This window comes from Diadema setosum, chromosome 2 (assembly GCF_964275005.1).
Source record: "Diadema setosum chromosome 2, eeDiaSeto1, whole genome shotgun sequence".
Classification (NCBI taxonomy): domain Eukaryota; kingdom Metazoa; phylum Echinodermata; class Echinoidea; order Diadematoida; family Diadematidae; genus Diadema; species Diadema setosum.
In genome coordinates this window covers 47,867,530-47,885,156 of record NC_092686.1, presented here as the reverse complement: position 1 = coordinate 47,885,156, position 17,627 = coordinate 47,867,530, and the positions used below count along the sequence as shown (strand labels likewise).

The window sequence follows — 17,627 nt, the reverse complement described above, 5'->3', positions numbered from 1 at the left end:
CTTATCATAATAATATTTCTGTAACAACCAAGAGACCAAAACCAGATATCTTCCACAGATCAAGAGAGAGAGACTATATTCCCTGAGACAGCAATCAGTGTGGTTCAAGTCACCATTTGGAAATGCACAAAATGCGGTGGTAGAGCACACATATCACCATATATGACAGCACAGTACAGCAATTAAATTCACTCCAAGTCCACTGACAAAGATTGCAGCTGTGAAATCTACCGGGGTGATTTATTCACACAATTTTTCTCCTGCAAACCACAAATCGATGCGTTTCTTTGACGGAGAGAACGAAAACTAGAGAGCAACCTGCAGTCCTTCAGAGGGAATTGACACAGATGGGCAGTCAGAGATTGTGAAAGAGAGAGAAATATATATATATATATATATATATATATATATGAATATATCTACTAGTATCTGTCTGTTACCACTGTCTGGACAGCACAATACACAGATCAGATTTGTTTTTTGTTCCATTTCCTGCTTTGTTCTGCATTTTGCCTGCATTTCTCCGCCCCTGCAGTACCTTGACAATCAATCATATCTTTCAATTTTCTTCTCTCATGCATGCACTCAGGCATGCTATGACCTCTAGCATGCCTTAAATCCATTCAGTAACTTGAAAACACACCCTTTGTATTACTTGGGTCTTCTTTCAACAAGTGATTATCAACAATTACAAAATTGGACCAGTTTTCATCATATTTTTCAGTCACATGTATTATGATTCACTGATCTAACTTCCAATAAACCATCCCCCCCCCCCCCCAAGATAACAAAAAAAAAAAATGCTTTCATCCTAACTCTCTTCCTCCTGAAAGGTCACGACCCTACACCTGTACTATCTACTGTAAAACCAAAAATTTTTGCATGCATAATATTTTTGCAAGGAGCCAAGATTTCCAAAAGTAAAATGCATGTGAAAGTTCTTGCAAAATGCATTGAAATGCCAGCGGCAATTCACAAAAATTTCATGTCACAAATATTTCTGGTTTTACAGTACGTACTATGGTCATCTCATGCAGAACTAAAGGATACCACTTACATGTCTAAATACACAACCAAAATCTTCAGGTAGACCAGCAATGCAAAAATGCACATATTAAATGTATGCATGTTTGACATTGACATACCTGTAACATAAGAGTAGAAATGCTGAACTGATACTACCACAAACCACAACTGTGTCCAAATGTATTTAATGGGCTATAACACTTCCAGTTTATAACTGCATGGTAGCATCTATGGTATACATCTTGAGAAATTTGTATACACAGCCTATTGTACAATGGCAAAGAAGTGAGTTGCCTTCAAATCTTGACTTGTATGTTGACACTATCAGATCTGCTTTTCGTAAGGTGTGTAGCCACACAGTCTGCTTAGTTTACTCTCTGGCTCCAAGTCTCAATAGGAGAGTCAACATTAACCTGTGCAGTCGTTCATCTGTGGGGGAATTCCAACCTACCTCCAAGGTTTTAGACAGAAATGTTTTTTTTTTTCTTCTGTTTCATTTTGTGTGTGTGTGTGTGTGTGTGTGTGTTTGCTAACTTTGGCATCAAACTTTAAAAATACAAATAGAATCCTACTAGGTAATATGGAGTGTGTTCATGAAAGTGCCTTGGATTAGTCTGTTTTCATACTGCCAAAAAAATGAAAGGAAAAAGGTTGGGAACCACATGGTACAACAAATGTATTCATGAAGTAGATTCTGCAGCGAGTGTTACTTAAATCATTTTTGTCTTTTTAGATAGACTGCGTACCCAGAAGTTTTAGGTTTAGGATGTAATATACACATAATTTACTCACAAAGACCAACATAATAAAGCATTTACACAAGCCTAAACACTGACTATTGGATATACAGCAACAACTCTTTTCCCAATTTGTAAATGTCACAAGTAACGGCATAATGTCTGTATATTAAGACAACAAGCCAACAAACGTCTTCATTTTAGGTCAGAGATGGACCAAATCATCTGAAATGAAGCTGGAATCAGTAACAAGCAGGAAATTGTATTGTTGTCTGGACTCATTACACAAATCTAATATATGTGTGTTTTGTTATTCCTATCCATCAAATATGTCATGATCATGTGTGTACCTTGGCTAAGAACCAAATATAACACACAGGTAAGGGAAGTCATGGCTCCTAAACTCATCCTGAAAATAAAACTGTTTATGATGGATTTCAACCACTCTAGACTATTTGTCAGATTCACATTTCCTCTTCTCTCATTTCTCTCTTTTTTGTTTTTTTGTCTATTCCTCTACAAAGGTTGTCCATTGCAAACTACCCAAGCACACACAAATTGTGATATGGGTACATGACAGTGATACATCAACAATTCACATCCTACAGCCACAATACCCATGAATCATTGGTGTATAAACAAGCCATCTATGAAAAGACTTTACTTTAGCATGGAGAACTTGTAATCATATAGTTATACATAATGCGGGATGGTAGGGATTATATACAACGTGCGCCATATACATCCCTCTTTTTCATAATGTCTACATCAGGACAATCATGTTTGGACGACTAGCTGGTTTGTGAGACACAAAGTAGGCACAGCTGCAAACTAATGTTTGCTCTGATCGGGACAGCAATCTGAGCAAGCTGGGAAGATTACCTCTCAGTAAATGACTGCGATATGTGGCGCATTAGGTGACTGGGTGATCAGAGAAAGACACACACAGTCAAGATACTGATTCGTGATTTCTGTATGGTGATCATGGGGTACCTATATCCCCCTACTGTTCAAAAACAAATGAATATTGCCCAGTCACTATTATGGTATACTGCACAGAGCATTCCAGTCACTATTACGGTATACTGCACTGAGCATTCCATTCATAGAGAGGAGTCAAAGATGTGGAAACCAAAGAAAGCCTCAAAAGGTGCCTTCACATTTATGGTGAAATACCATGAACAAAATTCACCTTGTCCCAGTGTGATTTTCACTAAACACAAAGTACTTCTTTGAATTATCAAGCCCTGTCTATATATAGGTCAAAAGTGAGAAACTGAAACAACAAACATGACTTCTATGATCCATTTTCACAACACAAACTATAATGTTTGACAGACAATTGTACAAGGACTTGGATGTTGATGTTGGTGCAAAGCCAACAGCAATATGACAACACCAAGATATAAAAGTGTCATTAAATGTTTTTGCTGACCTTGGAAACATGCTTACATAGATAACAATTTTTTCATACGGGAATAGAAGCTGTGAACACATTGGAATGAAACAACTGTGTGAAATTCTGGAAGAAATTCTGATGTTTTAGTATGGTGAAAACGTCAATGCAATTTGTGCTAAGTCAAATGTAAAAATATGTCGTCCAAACTTAATATTTTAATTAAAGAACATTTTGCATGTTACAATCATTTTATTGTTGTCTTCATGGATACCTTTTAGTTTGCTATTGGTCTTGTCAATGAAGACAGCTGAACCTTGTTATGTCATGATTTGTGTTTACAAGAATGCTCAGCAGTCTAATTCCTCTCATCAAATTGGTACGACTGCCAGCAATCACACCATCACTCAACAGGACACAGAGATCTCAAGAGATATTCTCAAGTTGCGAATGCATCCTTAGTCACATTCATCTTGGCTAAGAGGGTCTGTAATGACTTTGGGGTGTCATTCATCAGTGATGTAGTATAGTTGGTGTGTTGGAGAAGAGTGAGGGGTTGTCCTCGCTGTACAGGAAATATACCACTCATCTCGTATCCGGTATTCTGAGCCTTCAACAAACAACTAACCTGGAGTAAGTGGCTACGAACAAATAGCAATTTGCTAAATGGCAGGTCTGACATGGCTTCTTCTCAATAATGCATAAAAAATGCAGCAGAATTTTCATAACTGTTGTTGCTTTGTAGCTTTGGGGGAGGGGGGAGAGCAAAAGGAGAATGGAATCCTATCTGCACTTTCCTGGAGTATGTAGCAACCTTATGCAAGCAAGCTACTCAAGAAATACTCTGCGAAGATTGGTAGGGACCATGAGGGTCTGGTTTGCAGTGCACTCAGTGTTTTGTTTGAGGTCAATGAAACTCAGTAATCTTCCTAAAACTCATACAAGGGCTAACTCTACAGACCCCCCCTCCAAAAAAAAAAAAGTGATACACTCACAAACATACAGAAAATCCCCCAAACATACAGTACTTTCATCTAAAAATGGGGGGGGGGGGGAATGGTGCATACAAAGTATGCTGAATTAGATTTATTAAACCAAGTCAAATCTTTTCATTTAAAATACTTATTTTCTTCACTTTGAGGAAGGAAAAAAATATGTATGAATACACAAGCTAGCAACCCTGCCATAGACATAAAAAAAAAAAAAAAAAAAAATGTACTTCCCATATTCTGCTTCTATTCAGGTTTCTGGTAATTCAGAAATCAATAATGAAGACAGAATTCTATCATGTTCATACATTCTATCTTGCTGCCAGATGAACATAAAACTTACCTAGGTGGAATGACGCAACGCCTTTCTCAAGACAACCCTAAAACTAATGATCCCAGTGAGATTGGCCTGCCCACGATCCAATATCTGTCGGCCGGGACGGGACGTTGACAAGCTCAAAATTGGCAAGCTTAACGAGACTTTGATGCCCAGAATATTGCGCTCTCACTCCAAAGTACCGTAATAACAAAGGCAAGGCGACTGAACGTTATCTCCAGTAAAGCAGGTAAGTGGAGTGAATAACTACTCTGCAGCAATCTCCCTGGAGTGTTTAGCAGATAAAAAAAAAAATCTTCAAACCATCACGTTTCAGCAAGGCAAAGTCAGTACATTCCCAGATGGTCCTGCCGCAGTGGTGTCATGCAATTATTTTGACACGATCAGACGCGGTGGGGTGGGTGGGGGGGGGGGATGGAGAGAGAGAGCGAACGTGGGGTAGATATATCCAGAATACTCCCCTCACACCACAATCTACCCTTGGGATGTAGGCATGCGTGCACAGACACACACATATATATATTCCCTGTGATATGGTCACAACTGATATCCACGCTCTTTGAGCAAGATGTATCTTGACGCTGGCTTCCCAATCTAACTGGGACAGACTGAAGAGCATCACACTGGTATGGGCCTCAGGGATATTGCTATACTTCACTGTCCACCACCGCAGTGATGCACTCAACATTGGTGCCTCGCTGATCACACGAGGGCAGTGCAATGCTCCAGCTGGCTACACAGGAGAGAGCGGCAGGGACAGAGAAAGAGGGAGAGAGAGAGGAGAGATCTGGCAGAGACTCAGTAATCCAGAGCACTGTGTGGCCACTCACCGTTGAACACCACGTGATAATGCACTCAGCTACGCGAGACTATAGGATGAACCGAACCAAACCCAACTACCAATGGTCACAGTTATGTAGTCTGCGACACAGAAAACCATTCACACAAAGACAGACACACACACACACATACACACACACACACACATATACACACACAGCTGACAAGTCTATTTTCCTTTCTTGTAAACTGAGGAAAAAAAGCTTTTGTAAAAACACCATGTGTACACAACAAACACTGCACTTGAAACACAAGAACACATTGGCTCTTCAAGTGTGTTATGGACATTTTTACTTTGCCTTTCTCTTTCTATTCTTTTTTCTCTTTCAAGTAAACTACTGTCTTCCTTTCTAATGAAAAAAAAATCAACTCTCGGGCATAAACTCAGCAAGCACAGCAGCTTAGAATAAACTGCAATACCATGAAATATCATCTTCTAACTCTACACCTAAACCAGCCAGCGCATGTGTTTGTGCGCTCCTACTGTTAGAATTCACTGATATAATATGCTTAGAGAAGTAATCCCTGAACAATACACTAATTAAAGTCAGAATCAATTTCAGTGTCTTTTTTTAGGAAAACAATGATAACAACAAAAACAACTCTAAGGCCCATAACAAAAACTGGTCAGTAAACTTCAAAGAAAAGAGGCATCAGGAGATGTTAACTTGGGCGTATATGGTCTAAGTCGTGGTCTGGTGTTCATGCTGTGTATCTGGGCGGAAAAGGGTCGAAACTTGTCATTGATTACCTAACTGACCCCCTTCCACCGTTCATTGCTTGCCCTCTTTTCACTGGTCTCCCAGTAATGCCCTCCTAAACAAGGAGATAACCATTATTGATTTCTGGAAGAAGCCACATGGAGGCCATCTCTCCCGGACCACACTGCCTTTATTCTTTCAACATCTCTTATTCTGATGTATAATGAACGAGGAGTACTTAGTCCTCCATGCTAACCAATTATTCATGCTAAAATCATGAAAAATGGGGAAATAATTGAAACTTTCTTAGTTAAATGCCAGATGACAATTCCCATCCATAAAGCTCCATCCTTCATATTGTTCCATATTGCTCTACATTTTTCATTGCTACATATTGTTCTGAATTTTCAATTCCATTACCTTACTTTACATATTGCATTCTTTTGCGTTGTAAAGACATGCCAAATGCAAGCAGTCCTTTATCAGTGTGGTGCCTCCTATTATGTAAATTATGTACATGTATACTGTTTGTACCTAATCCAGTGTTCCATTAAATACTGACTGAGATCATATTTGCCTGTGAACAAATGCCACAATCATCAAATACTTTCATATTAATCTACTTGATGAATCAACTTAACTTTCTTGTGTAGAAATAAACCACTATTCAACTTGCCAGTCTTTACTGAGAACTTTTCAGTTTCATGGCTAACACTAGAAGGTACAAGAGAAATTGTCTTCTATTTGTAAGAGTAATTTCAGAAACATTTTTTTTTTCTCACTGAATTCATGATGTGTAAAAAGATTGTAATTTCCTCAGAAACCAGACATGGAATTGGAAACAAAATTCCTCCTTGTTCACTCCAGAGAAACATACATTTTGGGTAATTATAAAATTCTAGACAAAAGTGACCTCCAATATGCATGCCATTGGTGAGAAGAAAAAGTCAGCCATATGGGGGCAGATGGCAGAGAGCCTAAAAATCCACTTTACTTCATAAGACTCGGATGCGACACAGCCATGCATGCAGCAGTAACATTTGGAATTAAGACCGGCTGGATTTAGGGCATTATTCACAGCTCAGGGGCTTGCCCCTGCCTTCTAATCATTCACACTATCCAATCCCACAATCCCTTGCCCCGCTTCACAAAGCCCACACCAAACTCAGTCTAGTGATGTCAGCTTTGCCACGAAATCCGTCTCGATTAGGAAGCTAAAAATATCTCACCATCTCATTTTGTAACAATTGCAACTCTAATTTTACTTTTAAAGAGAACAAAAATATCAGACATAAGGTATACATCTGACATTCATGCAAACAGGAGTGCAGAACTGGTAGCAAATTTCTGCAACTGCAACAAATTTTGTCTGCCGGTAGTGACAGATAATTCACAGCTAGTATACAGGGACAAGTTTAAAGTAAAAAAAACCTTCTGAAATAATCAGTCTATGTTCCCTGACTTCCCTTCACACTGAACATGTCCAAAGCAGTGTGGGAGAGACATCGTTCATTGATCACGGAATCAGGAGTACTATGCATCCATCACCTGGATCCATTCACCCATTCATGCGTTTCCATGGCAATGACCCTGTCTACCTCCATGGCAGTATCTTTAGTCTCTTGTCAGCTGATGCTAATTGGGACCAATCCTGTGTTCTATAAACCTACTTTTTCAAGTGACTTACTCTTTTTATATTTTTTTTTTTTTGCTTCAAGACTGAAAGAGCATTCCCCCCCCCCAAATAATATTTGTCAGTTTTAAAGTGTCACGTCCACATTTCCCACATTCCTAACTTAGTTTTACAGGTTCGTAAGCTGGAAAAAAAAATGTATCGAAAACTGTAGAGTAGTCAATCTTGGCAGAGAGAGAAAGAGAGAGATACAGAATGAGGATTTGATTTTTTTTTTTTTAATCAGATGTTAAAAACAATGTATATCTGTTGCAACACAAAACCTTTCAAGAGTTTGATCAATGAACTCATCAGCCACTACCTCATTCACAAAATCATGTCTCGAGACAAAACTCCACTAAAACATGATCATTCCATAGAAAGCATAAAAATGTCAAATCCAAGAAGAGATTGCATCTTTCAATGCTCACTGCTGAAATTTACTTTGATCATACTTCCCCCAAACACTAACAGACTGCCACGATGAAGCATCTGCAGTGTAACAGAACCTGGGCAAAGTACCTGGGCAAAAACACAATGATGCCAGCTTCTCATGCCAGCTTTACTTGTACTCAAAGCCACTTTTTCCAGTCACATACTCAAATTTGCACCACTGAGCTCCATTGTGACAATGTGAATGAGAATGGTCTCATGAGTAAATTGCAGCAGTCCTCACTCCCATGATGCAACAGTCCAGGAGTCACATGACATCAAACACTTCATCAGGACGGCTCCTTCTCCTTCAGGACTTCCTCTGGCTCTCTAATGCCTCTCTAGTTTGTGTACCCAACGTGTTTGCTGATTATCCTCTTTCTAATCAGATCGACTGGATGAGCCAGGAGAAACGATCACATCACGAAAAGGACACACTGGATCATGTCATTAAAGGTTCGGTGTCGTCATGACATTTCAAACCACAAAGTATCATTTGTTGAGCCACTAAAGAGGAAAATTAGAGTATCCACTTAAACGAGCAAAAGGGACAAGAGACACTCCATGCTAATTAACCTTTGCCTCATTTCATAAAAAGTGAAAAGATAGATGAAAGATATTCCTCAGTATACTGCTGATATATACTTCCAAATACCCTTGGTACTGAACATCACCTTGCCATATATTTTTTTAATTGCTTTAATTTGACATTTAATCATGCAAACAGCTCCAAGTACTTGTGCCTAAATAACAGTAATTCCTATGAGCATCTTGTAAGTGATGTCATAATACTCCAATGTAAAAAAAAAAAAAAAATAATAATAATAATAATAACAAATAAATAAATATGATGATGTCCTCGGATCTTTGGTAACACAGGGATAAGAAAATATGGCAGCCAATCTCTCGCTAAAGCAAGTGTGCTGAAATAGCAATTAGTGGACCAGCCGTCAGCGCAGATTAGAAATGTAATAGAGAGGTGATATGGAGTGGGCAACCTGTACCCGCTATGTATTTCGTTTAATCAAAATAGCTGATGGCTTGTGCAGCTGTCTTTCAGATGGAAGCCAAGGATCATGTGTGGATTTCACCCCCGTAACCAACTGAAAAATTCTCTCTGTGGGAGGGACACGGTTGGTGAGTATACACCGCTGGTCGAGTAAGAGCTGGCGCTGTGTGTGCTGTAAGATTAACAACACCCAAATTTAGTGTCAATGTTATCTTGCTATGTAGCAACACTCGGGATTTAAATGCTCAGCAATCTGTATTCTATTCCGACAAAATTTACAATCTTAGTGGGCATGTTTTGGTTTGTAGAAGCAGGGAAGAGGGATTTCTCTCTCACACCACACTGGTAGGAGCACGTTGAAAAGTAAACACAGCTAGTTTAAAGCTATTGCTTGTTTTTTCCCCTCTTGTTACATAATTTCTTTTATTCTCATTGAAGTGTTTATGACTTACAGGAAGCTTACTGTACACCCATCCACGATTAACCACTTCCTTCATGATAGGGCTAATTTTTCATACGTTTATGCAGTTACCCAACATTCATCCTATACGAAAACATCAACCTCTAAGAGAGAGAGGGAGAGATGATAGATGATAGATTAAAGATAGATAAAAGACAGATAGATAGACAGAAGATAGATAAATAGATGAAAGGTAACAGATAGATAGATAGATAGATAGAAGATAAATAAAAGAAAAAATAACAGAAAGACGGAAGATAAATAGATAGAGAGAAGACAGATAGATTCATAGATAGATGAGAGAGAGAGAGAGAGACAATTAACCTTCTAACACACATGCATGTATATAAGTTGGCAAGGACAGAGCCAGACTATCATACCATGATATCTTCACACCATCAGTGGGTTGGTAGTAGTGATGAGTTCACAGTAGTCACACCCAATCAACACGCTGCCCCTGGTCCTATCATCACACTAGAGATATCCATTTGGGGCCAACATGCTGCTTATGTGATGTTCTATTAACCCTCATAAAGCAGCACATATTATACACACACAGGCACTCTGATATTCCTCATCAAGAGTTTCAAATAAAACATATTTTTCTTTGACTAAGCAGCTTATAGTGCATTATGTCCAATAAATATGAGATATTACCTAGCTATTCACTGACATAATAGTATATACAAGAGCTGAACCAAGCACTGTCTATTTTACTCTCCTGCAAGTTGGCATGAGTGCATGTAGCACCTTCACATGATGACCAACATTAAACAAAGCTGATAACCAACATTAAAAAGTTTCAACATCAAAATCCAGGCCAGTAATCCCTCTATGAAAGATGCATTCTGTGATTGCATTGCTGTCTAAATATCTTGTTTTTCTCTACTCTTCCGTCCCATCCTGCATGAGAGTTGGTGAGACTTAATTCAATAACAATGACCAACTTACTGATACATTTAAAAGTAGTTTATGCAAAAGGCTGGACATATGACATTCATTCATTCAAGCATATGGAACAGTGTGCCTGGTTGATACCGTTTGTTGACTATTGCTAGTCACAAAACGAACAAACAACAAAACTCACACCTCAACCTTTACCCCTCTGCTTTTTAATACTAATCTCTTGCCTTCATTAATATAGTACATCTGGAAATCTTACAAAGTGCTGAATTTTGAGCGGTAAGAGTCAGATAGAAATGAATGAAAATCCAAGAAAGGAAAGGAATCAAGCTTTATGAGAACAAGAGATGAGTCACCCAGTCCAAATGGCTCAAACTGGAGCTTTTAGGGCATGAACATATTCCTTGTTTTTTCTGGACCACTGCTGGTCTGGAGTTAGAAGCAGTCTGCCAGCCCCTCTGGCTCCCTTTGTCCTGCGGGTAAGGAGTGGCTGATGGTAATACCATTAGAGAGTGCGTGTAATGAATGGCATGGGCGAGGACCCTGGCTACAATGGCTCCCAATCTGTGGGCGTCGCCCCCCCCCCCCCCCCACTTTTTTCTTTGTGTGTCGGTCTGTGTGTCTGTGGTAGGACTCTTTAAGATGCTTTGGTGTGAGTTCATTAATGTGATCCCCTCTCCGGTCTGTGTAGAGCCCTTTGCTTGATGAACACCGATTTGTTCTGGTTACATATGACACGAAGACAAGAAACCATCCCCTCTTTCTTTTGTACTACGTAATTAATGAGAAATGGGATCCCCGGGTAGGTACTCTCATTTAATTGTCCTATTTATTCTAAAATCTTCTCCAGTATATGAAAATCCCCTTGTACATTCAAAGTCTGCAAAATATTTACATGACTTGTGAAAACACCATAAATTTTGATAAACTCTAATTACCTTCTAGATAATAAAAGATATCAGTGATAGAAATGAAAGTAAATTGACTAATTCATGAATTACACCCATCCTGAAGCCATGATATGAATACCCATAAAATTTGGACATGAATAGAGAATTTGAGTAAATGCAGCACCAATCACTGGCTTCTCTCCAGAATTTTTATGTGCTTTGTAAGAAATCCGAGGATTGCTAGATTACACAAACACTGCTACTCATTCAAATGTGTAAATAGACAGTGTAATTAATCCAAATACTCATCTGAACACAGACAGATTAAGAAATACAATGCAAATTAATTCATGCATTCATTCATTCTTTTGAAGGCGAAAACAATCAATGCATCTCATGTTAGCTTAGCAGAAATATTGAATGGGATTTAATAGTCGAAAGGATTTGATGAATGGGCAAGTTGGTATGAGATGGCTACAAGTCTTAGCAAAGGCTCCAGACACAAAATAGCAGCGAATTGGAGATATAGAAGCTAAATTAATTCAAAGCATATGTCTCTACGGCTATCTGTTGCCTAGCAACAAAATGCTTCATTCTCGGAGTCCACTGGGAATTCACAGACTAATTCTTCTTGTCGGGAATGAGCCATAATTATCTCCACGACCACAAATCCCGTATAAATGAATGAACAGAACTACAGGAGGAATCTGAATGGTTGAAATATTCACTGCCATAAAAAAAAAAAAAAAAAATACAGCTCGCATGGATAGAGGATTATGCCATGAATAATGAATTTAGTACCTATGCTGTAAAGGCAACTAACATGTCTTTATTTGCTTTCTTTCCTATACTTTCCATGATGTGTACATTGATGTGAGGCAGAGCATTTAATACCAGTACCCAAGTTATCAGGGTATGCATGTAATAATTAGATGCTGAGATGTTTTCACAGCACCGTTTTGATAGATTGTGATAACATGTTTCAATTTTCAGCACAACCCTTATACATTATTACCAGCCCAATCTCTGGATTATTAGAAAATTTCCCCTCCGTAAACTGTTTGAAATTTTGCATGTTCCCAATTCAGTTCTACGGTATATCTCAAGGCTTTCTTGTTTTGATTTCTGTTAATTTTAGCAAGCTTTGGAAAGGAATATATATATATATATATATATATATATATATGCATATATATATATACATATATATATGCATATGCATATTCCAAGCATTGAAAGCGTTTCTTGGTTCTGGTATATCCGACAACAAACTCAATGGTCAGAATTCACAAAAGTAATTCAAATGTAGTTAACGGATTATGCAAATATTGACTTTACATGCAGTGCTGAATGCACATTGACATGCCAATTTGTAAGGTATGCCACTTTCTCCTTAGTTTCAGTTCAGAAAAACAGAGAAAATCTGGTTTTGCTGACAAGCAGCAAATCACTCTTGAAAGAATTATAATTATCATTATCATTTATCATTATTATTATCATTATCAACTATCTTTATTATTATTATTATTATTATTATTATTATTATTATTATTATTATTATTATTATTATTATTATTATTATTATTATTATCATTATTAGTAGTATTAATTATTATTATTATCATTATTATTATCATTATTATTATTATTTAATGAAATCTTTTGATTTTTGCTTGACCGATTTCTAAGGGCTAATGTGGAGAATATACTCTGAAAACATGAATACATCACACCCAACTGATCCATGAATCCAAAATAATTGATAGGAAAGACAATACTTTCTCAAGAATTTACTACTGTCCATGATGCGCAATGATGCACAATCTTCTACACTTTTCTACGATCAAAACAATGACCATGATCTGATAAGATCTGGTAAGATCGCAAGGATTACTCCACACTTAAGACCACAATTTCAATTGTTGCGTAAATGGTGATAGACGTTAAACAAAATTCCTTGATTAGCTACTAATAGCCAATCCTGATGTGTGTAGCAGATCGCAAAACAGTGGGAACCCAGCATTAGCAAGCAACAAGGATCTAATTCAGGCTATGCAGCCAATCACTCACTCTTCCTAAAAATGTTCTTGTAATGTTTGAAGTTGCTTATCATATTTGGGATCGAAAGCACATGTTCTTTTGATTTAAGTCCCCTTTTTGGATCAAATGTCCACAGTGTGTCCCCATGTATAAATAAACAATACATCTTGCATATTGTAAAGGCCTTCTTCATTGAAACACAGCTGCACTTTGTATAAAACCTTACCTACTCAAATAAATGCATTGCCTAACATTGTCACTAAAGTCACTAAAATTGCTATTTAAGACAAACTCCATCCAGCACTCTTTGTACAAGGTGCAAAATAGTTTGTCTGAAGGAAATCGGTTGCGCAACAAAATCTCCACTTCACTTTTGAAAGAAATTGTGTCAATCCGTGTAGATTATTCATACACAAACACAAAATTTTCATAACAAAGGACAATACAGCAGCATACAGTGTATATATGTACTTTTAAAATAAGAATCTGTAAACACACACATCTATGCAAATATACATACACATACACACACAAGCACAAACACACACACACACACACACACATACATACACACACAACCAGAAATTTTACTGGGGAATGACCATGGATATGACGCATGTAAAGCTCATTTGGGATATGGAAAATAACCTAACTATCCTATTTTGAACAGTAGATGGCAGCAAACATGATACATGGTTGAGCAAAGACAAATTTATCTTTTCTTCTACTGTTCGCATATTTAAAAAAAAAAAAAAAAAAATGTGCCAATGATGTAGAATTTTAGCATAGCGCCTCTAACCCTCATATAAGAATGAAAAGCAAATTTTAATAATTTCAAAGAGTAGAAAAGATCTGTTTCTCTTGTTGTATTGGTATCACAATAGCCTCCTGTATGTGTGGAAATGGGTCAGCCTCCATAACATGATTATATCTCTTTCTCTACTACTTAACCATCAAACACTATGAACAAAATTCACACACAGCACCTCAGCAATTTTTCACCAAAATTCTCTGCTCAACACACCAATCTGGACTCGGGTCTCAAACTTTTTAACAAACAGATAAAACATAGCAGGGGAGAGATGCAAAAAACAAAAGAAAACAAACCTCACAAAAACAGGAGGGGGGTTGTTGAGTTACATGAGAGAGAGAATAGAAAGTGATAGCTTTTACCTCCTTTCTTCCGGTATGCCACAGACATATTGATGGGGGTTGGGTTGATGCTGGCCAAATCCCAGGTGACGTTAGCGTGGTCAGTTCCGGAGGCCACCATCGGCTTCTTGGGTTTGCTTGGCCCTAAACACAGAGTGAGAAAAAGCAGATCAGGTTAAGAATGAGGGTGTATGTTCATCTCACTCACAAGTATACTTGGGTCATCATACCGTGCTAGCGTCATTGTGAGCTTTGACCTAATGAGATGAGGTCAACTGTGCTTCCACTAGACACAATTTATTTGACCCAAGTATCTGTGTGTACGTTAAATGGACTTTAACATTGTTGGCATAACATACACTCTGTCAACTGTCCCATTATACAATGTACACAGTACATCGTAATTTCAGATGTGATAATTAGGTACACATTTTCATGATTTTCATTGCATGATCCAGCAAAATTTAGAAGTTTTTTGTATGAACTTTTGTCTTTTACATCTGATCTCTTCAAGAATTAGACCTAAATTTAGTTACTTACTGAATAACACAAATTCTGATATTTCATGCATTATTGCATAAATGTAGACCATACAGAAAAATTGTACTTCTAACTTTCCATACTGCAACAGTAACAGCATAGAAACACTATCCCGTCATTCACCCCCCCCCCCCCACAAAACAAAGAAAGAAAAAATGAATCAAACTACCAACGAGAGCAAGCAATAATGAGCCCAGACAACGAATCAAGGGTATTCATTATGTGCAGAAGCTATGAAGAATGAATGGGGGAGGGTGGGCAATATCATTGCAAAAAAGATAAAATGAATGAATGAATGAATGAATGAATGAATGAATGAATGAATGAATGAATGAATGAATGAATGAATGAATGAATGAATGAATGAATGAATGAATGAATGAATGAATGAATGAATGAATGAATGAATGAATGAATGAATGAATGAATGAATGAATGAATGAATGAATGAATGAATGAATGAATGAATGAATGAATGAATGAATGAATGAATGAATGAATGAATAAAAAGGAATAAATGAAATAGAAAAACATTTTTACTGTGTACAGAGTAGACATCTCAGTGCATGTTTAATTCACAATCACATCTCCCAAAGTCTTGCTCCATGGAAAAGAATGACTTGTGTCCATCTTGACAAAGCAAGCAGTAATAAAGAGACACTTGCTCCCAAAAGTTTTTGCCACAACCCTTTCTATGCCAAGGACTTTGGACAGTGAGTACAATGCTTTGAGGTTTTCTGTGCCAACCGGCTTTCAAGAGACACAAAGGGTTGAGCGGTATGTAGTTGTTGTTTATAGAGACTCCAACTCTCCTGCTTTCCATGGGAGATCTCCCGCCAAAAGCCCGTTTTCGCAAAATCTCTCGTTCTCCCGCTTGAGATTTAATTTCTCCCTCCCTGGCTCTTGCCTGCTCATGATGTATTTTCCTCCGCTTGAAATGATCTTTGAATGATTCGAAACGTTGAGTTATTACAATTACTCAGTGCCATCGTATGTTGAAAAATAAGCCTAATGGAACCCTAGAGCTTCCAGGGCCCTTAGGCTTAAGTGGGCCCTGGACTTAGGCCGAAAGGGACTTTGCACACATCAAGTCGGAGTCTCCTGTTTGAAGGGGTGTCAGGTGGGAAAATCTCCAGATCAGAAGGTACGTGGGGTTGGAGTTTCTGTGATTATGATCACAACGTGCCGACTTACTTCCAGCTAGTTTTGTGGTGCGCTCTTCTGTTGCTGGGATTCCTTCCCCCTTTCCATTGTAGGCCACAACCTTGATGTGGTAATCCGTTTCTGGTTGAACCTGACCGTTTCCAATTCGAAGGTATAAGGGCTCATCTGGTCCAATTGTAAAATTCAGGCTTTCACCTGTGTGTTGCACTGTCACTGAAAAAAATGTCAAGGGTTTGTGGTGAATGGACATGTGATGATATCAAACTCATAGTCAAAGTTATAGTGATTACTGTCATGGGTGTCTTACAAATCAAACTAGGAATTCTCACTGAGCTGAAGTATTCTGATTTGCATAATTGACATCCAAAATATGAATTGAATTGAATTGAATTCATCACAAATGCAAGAAGTACTGAAGGAGTCTCAAGTGATTTTAAATTGTACAGAATATTGGCACTTCCCTTCACAGTGCATGCCCATTTGTTACACAAGTGGAGTGAATGAAAATCACATCATGCTGACTGTCAGCAAACTATGACATTAACCACTACTGTCATCAAAACACTAACACCAAAACACGCTACCCCACGACAAAACAAGCATTTATCGCCATGACTATCACCATGACAACCAAAGTAATTCATTGTGGTCTACCATTCACACACCGTGCAGAGGAATTCAATATGAATAAAACTATCTGGCTGCTATTTTGGGCATCATCACATTTTTATTCAATGCTGAGGTTTAGCAGGTCAGTGTGCCAACTTCTAGTATCATTCAGCTTTGACACAGCCAACCTGCAAAGGCTACTTTTTAGAACGATCACAAATCTTTCAGAAAAAGTAGCTGTGTTTCTCTTTTGAACAGCAGATGTGTGTTATTCTTTGCACAAAGCCAGAGCATGACCCTGGCAGTCCATTTCCTCGTTAGGATATGCATTTTGAAGAAACCTTGAATGCTTTGTGAGCTAAGCAACACCAATGTGTCATCCATGCTGCTGTTTGAAGGTGGCATAGTGCACAAAAAGCTTTAACCAGAAGGCATCTTGCATACACTGATATTTAGTGAATTCCTCTTCTCCTCCGACCAACACAAAGCCACTTCAAAATGGGACCATATCCCATAAAACAGATACTTGTTTTGTCTGATTCACTTTCTACATACCATACAGTAAAATGTTCTGGTGGCATGAGACCTAGCAGAAGACTATGTAACTACTTGTAGCTGCATGTAAACACAAACCAAAAGCCAAAGCTGTGAGGTTGATGTGCATCTGTACTGGAAGCAGCTACGCAAATCAGTTTAGTGCTGCCAGTGGTGTAAAGTCTACAGCTATTGC

At 38.1% G+C, this 17,627-nt stretch overlaps 1 protein-coding gene across 1 annotated transcript in view; it reads right to left on the bottom strand.

The window, feature by feature from the left end:
• Positions 1–17,627, bottom strand: part of LOC140245869 (neuronal cell adhesion molecule-like) — a 93,412-nt gene that overhangs the window by 29,892 nt on the left and 45,893 nt on the right. The window contains exons 19-20 of the mRNA XM_072325357.1: positions 16,319–16,501; positions 14,606–14,728 (exon numbers count right to left, since the gene is read on the bottom strand). Coding sequence (XP_072181458.1) covers positions 14,606–14,728; positions 16,319–16,501 — 306 coding nt within the window. The remainder of the gene's footprint in view (positions 1–14,605; positions 14,729–16,318; positions 16,502–17,627) is intronic.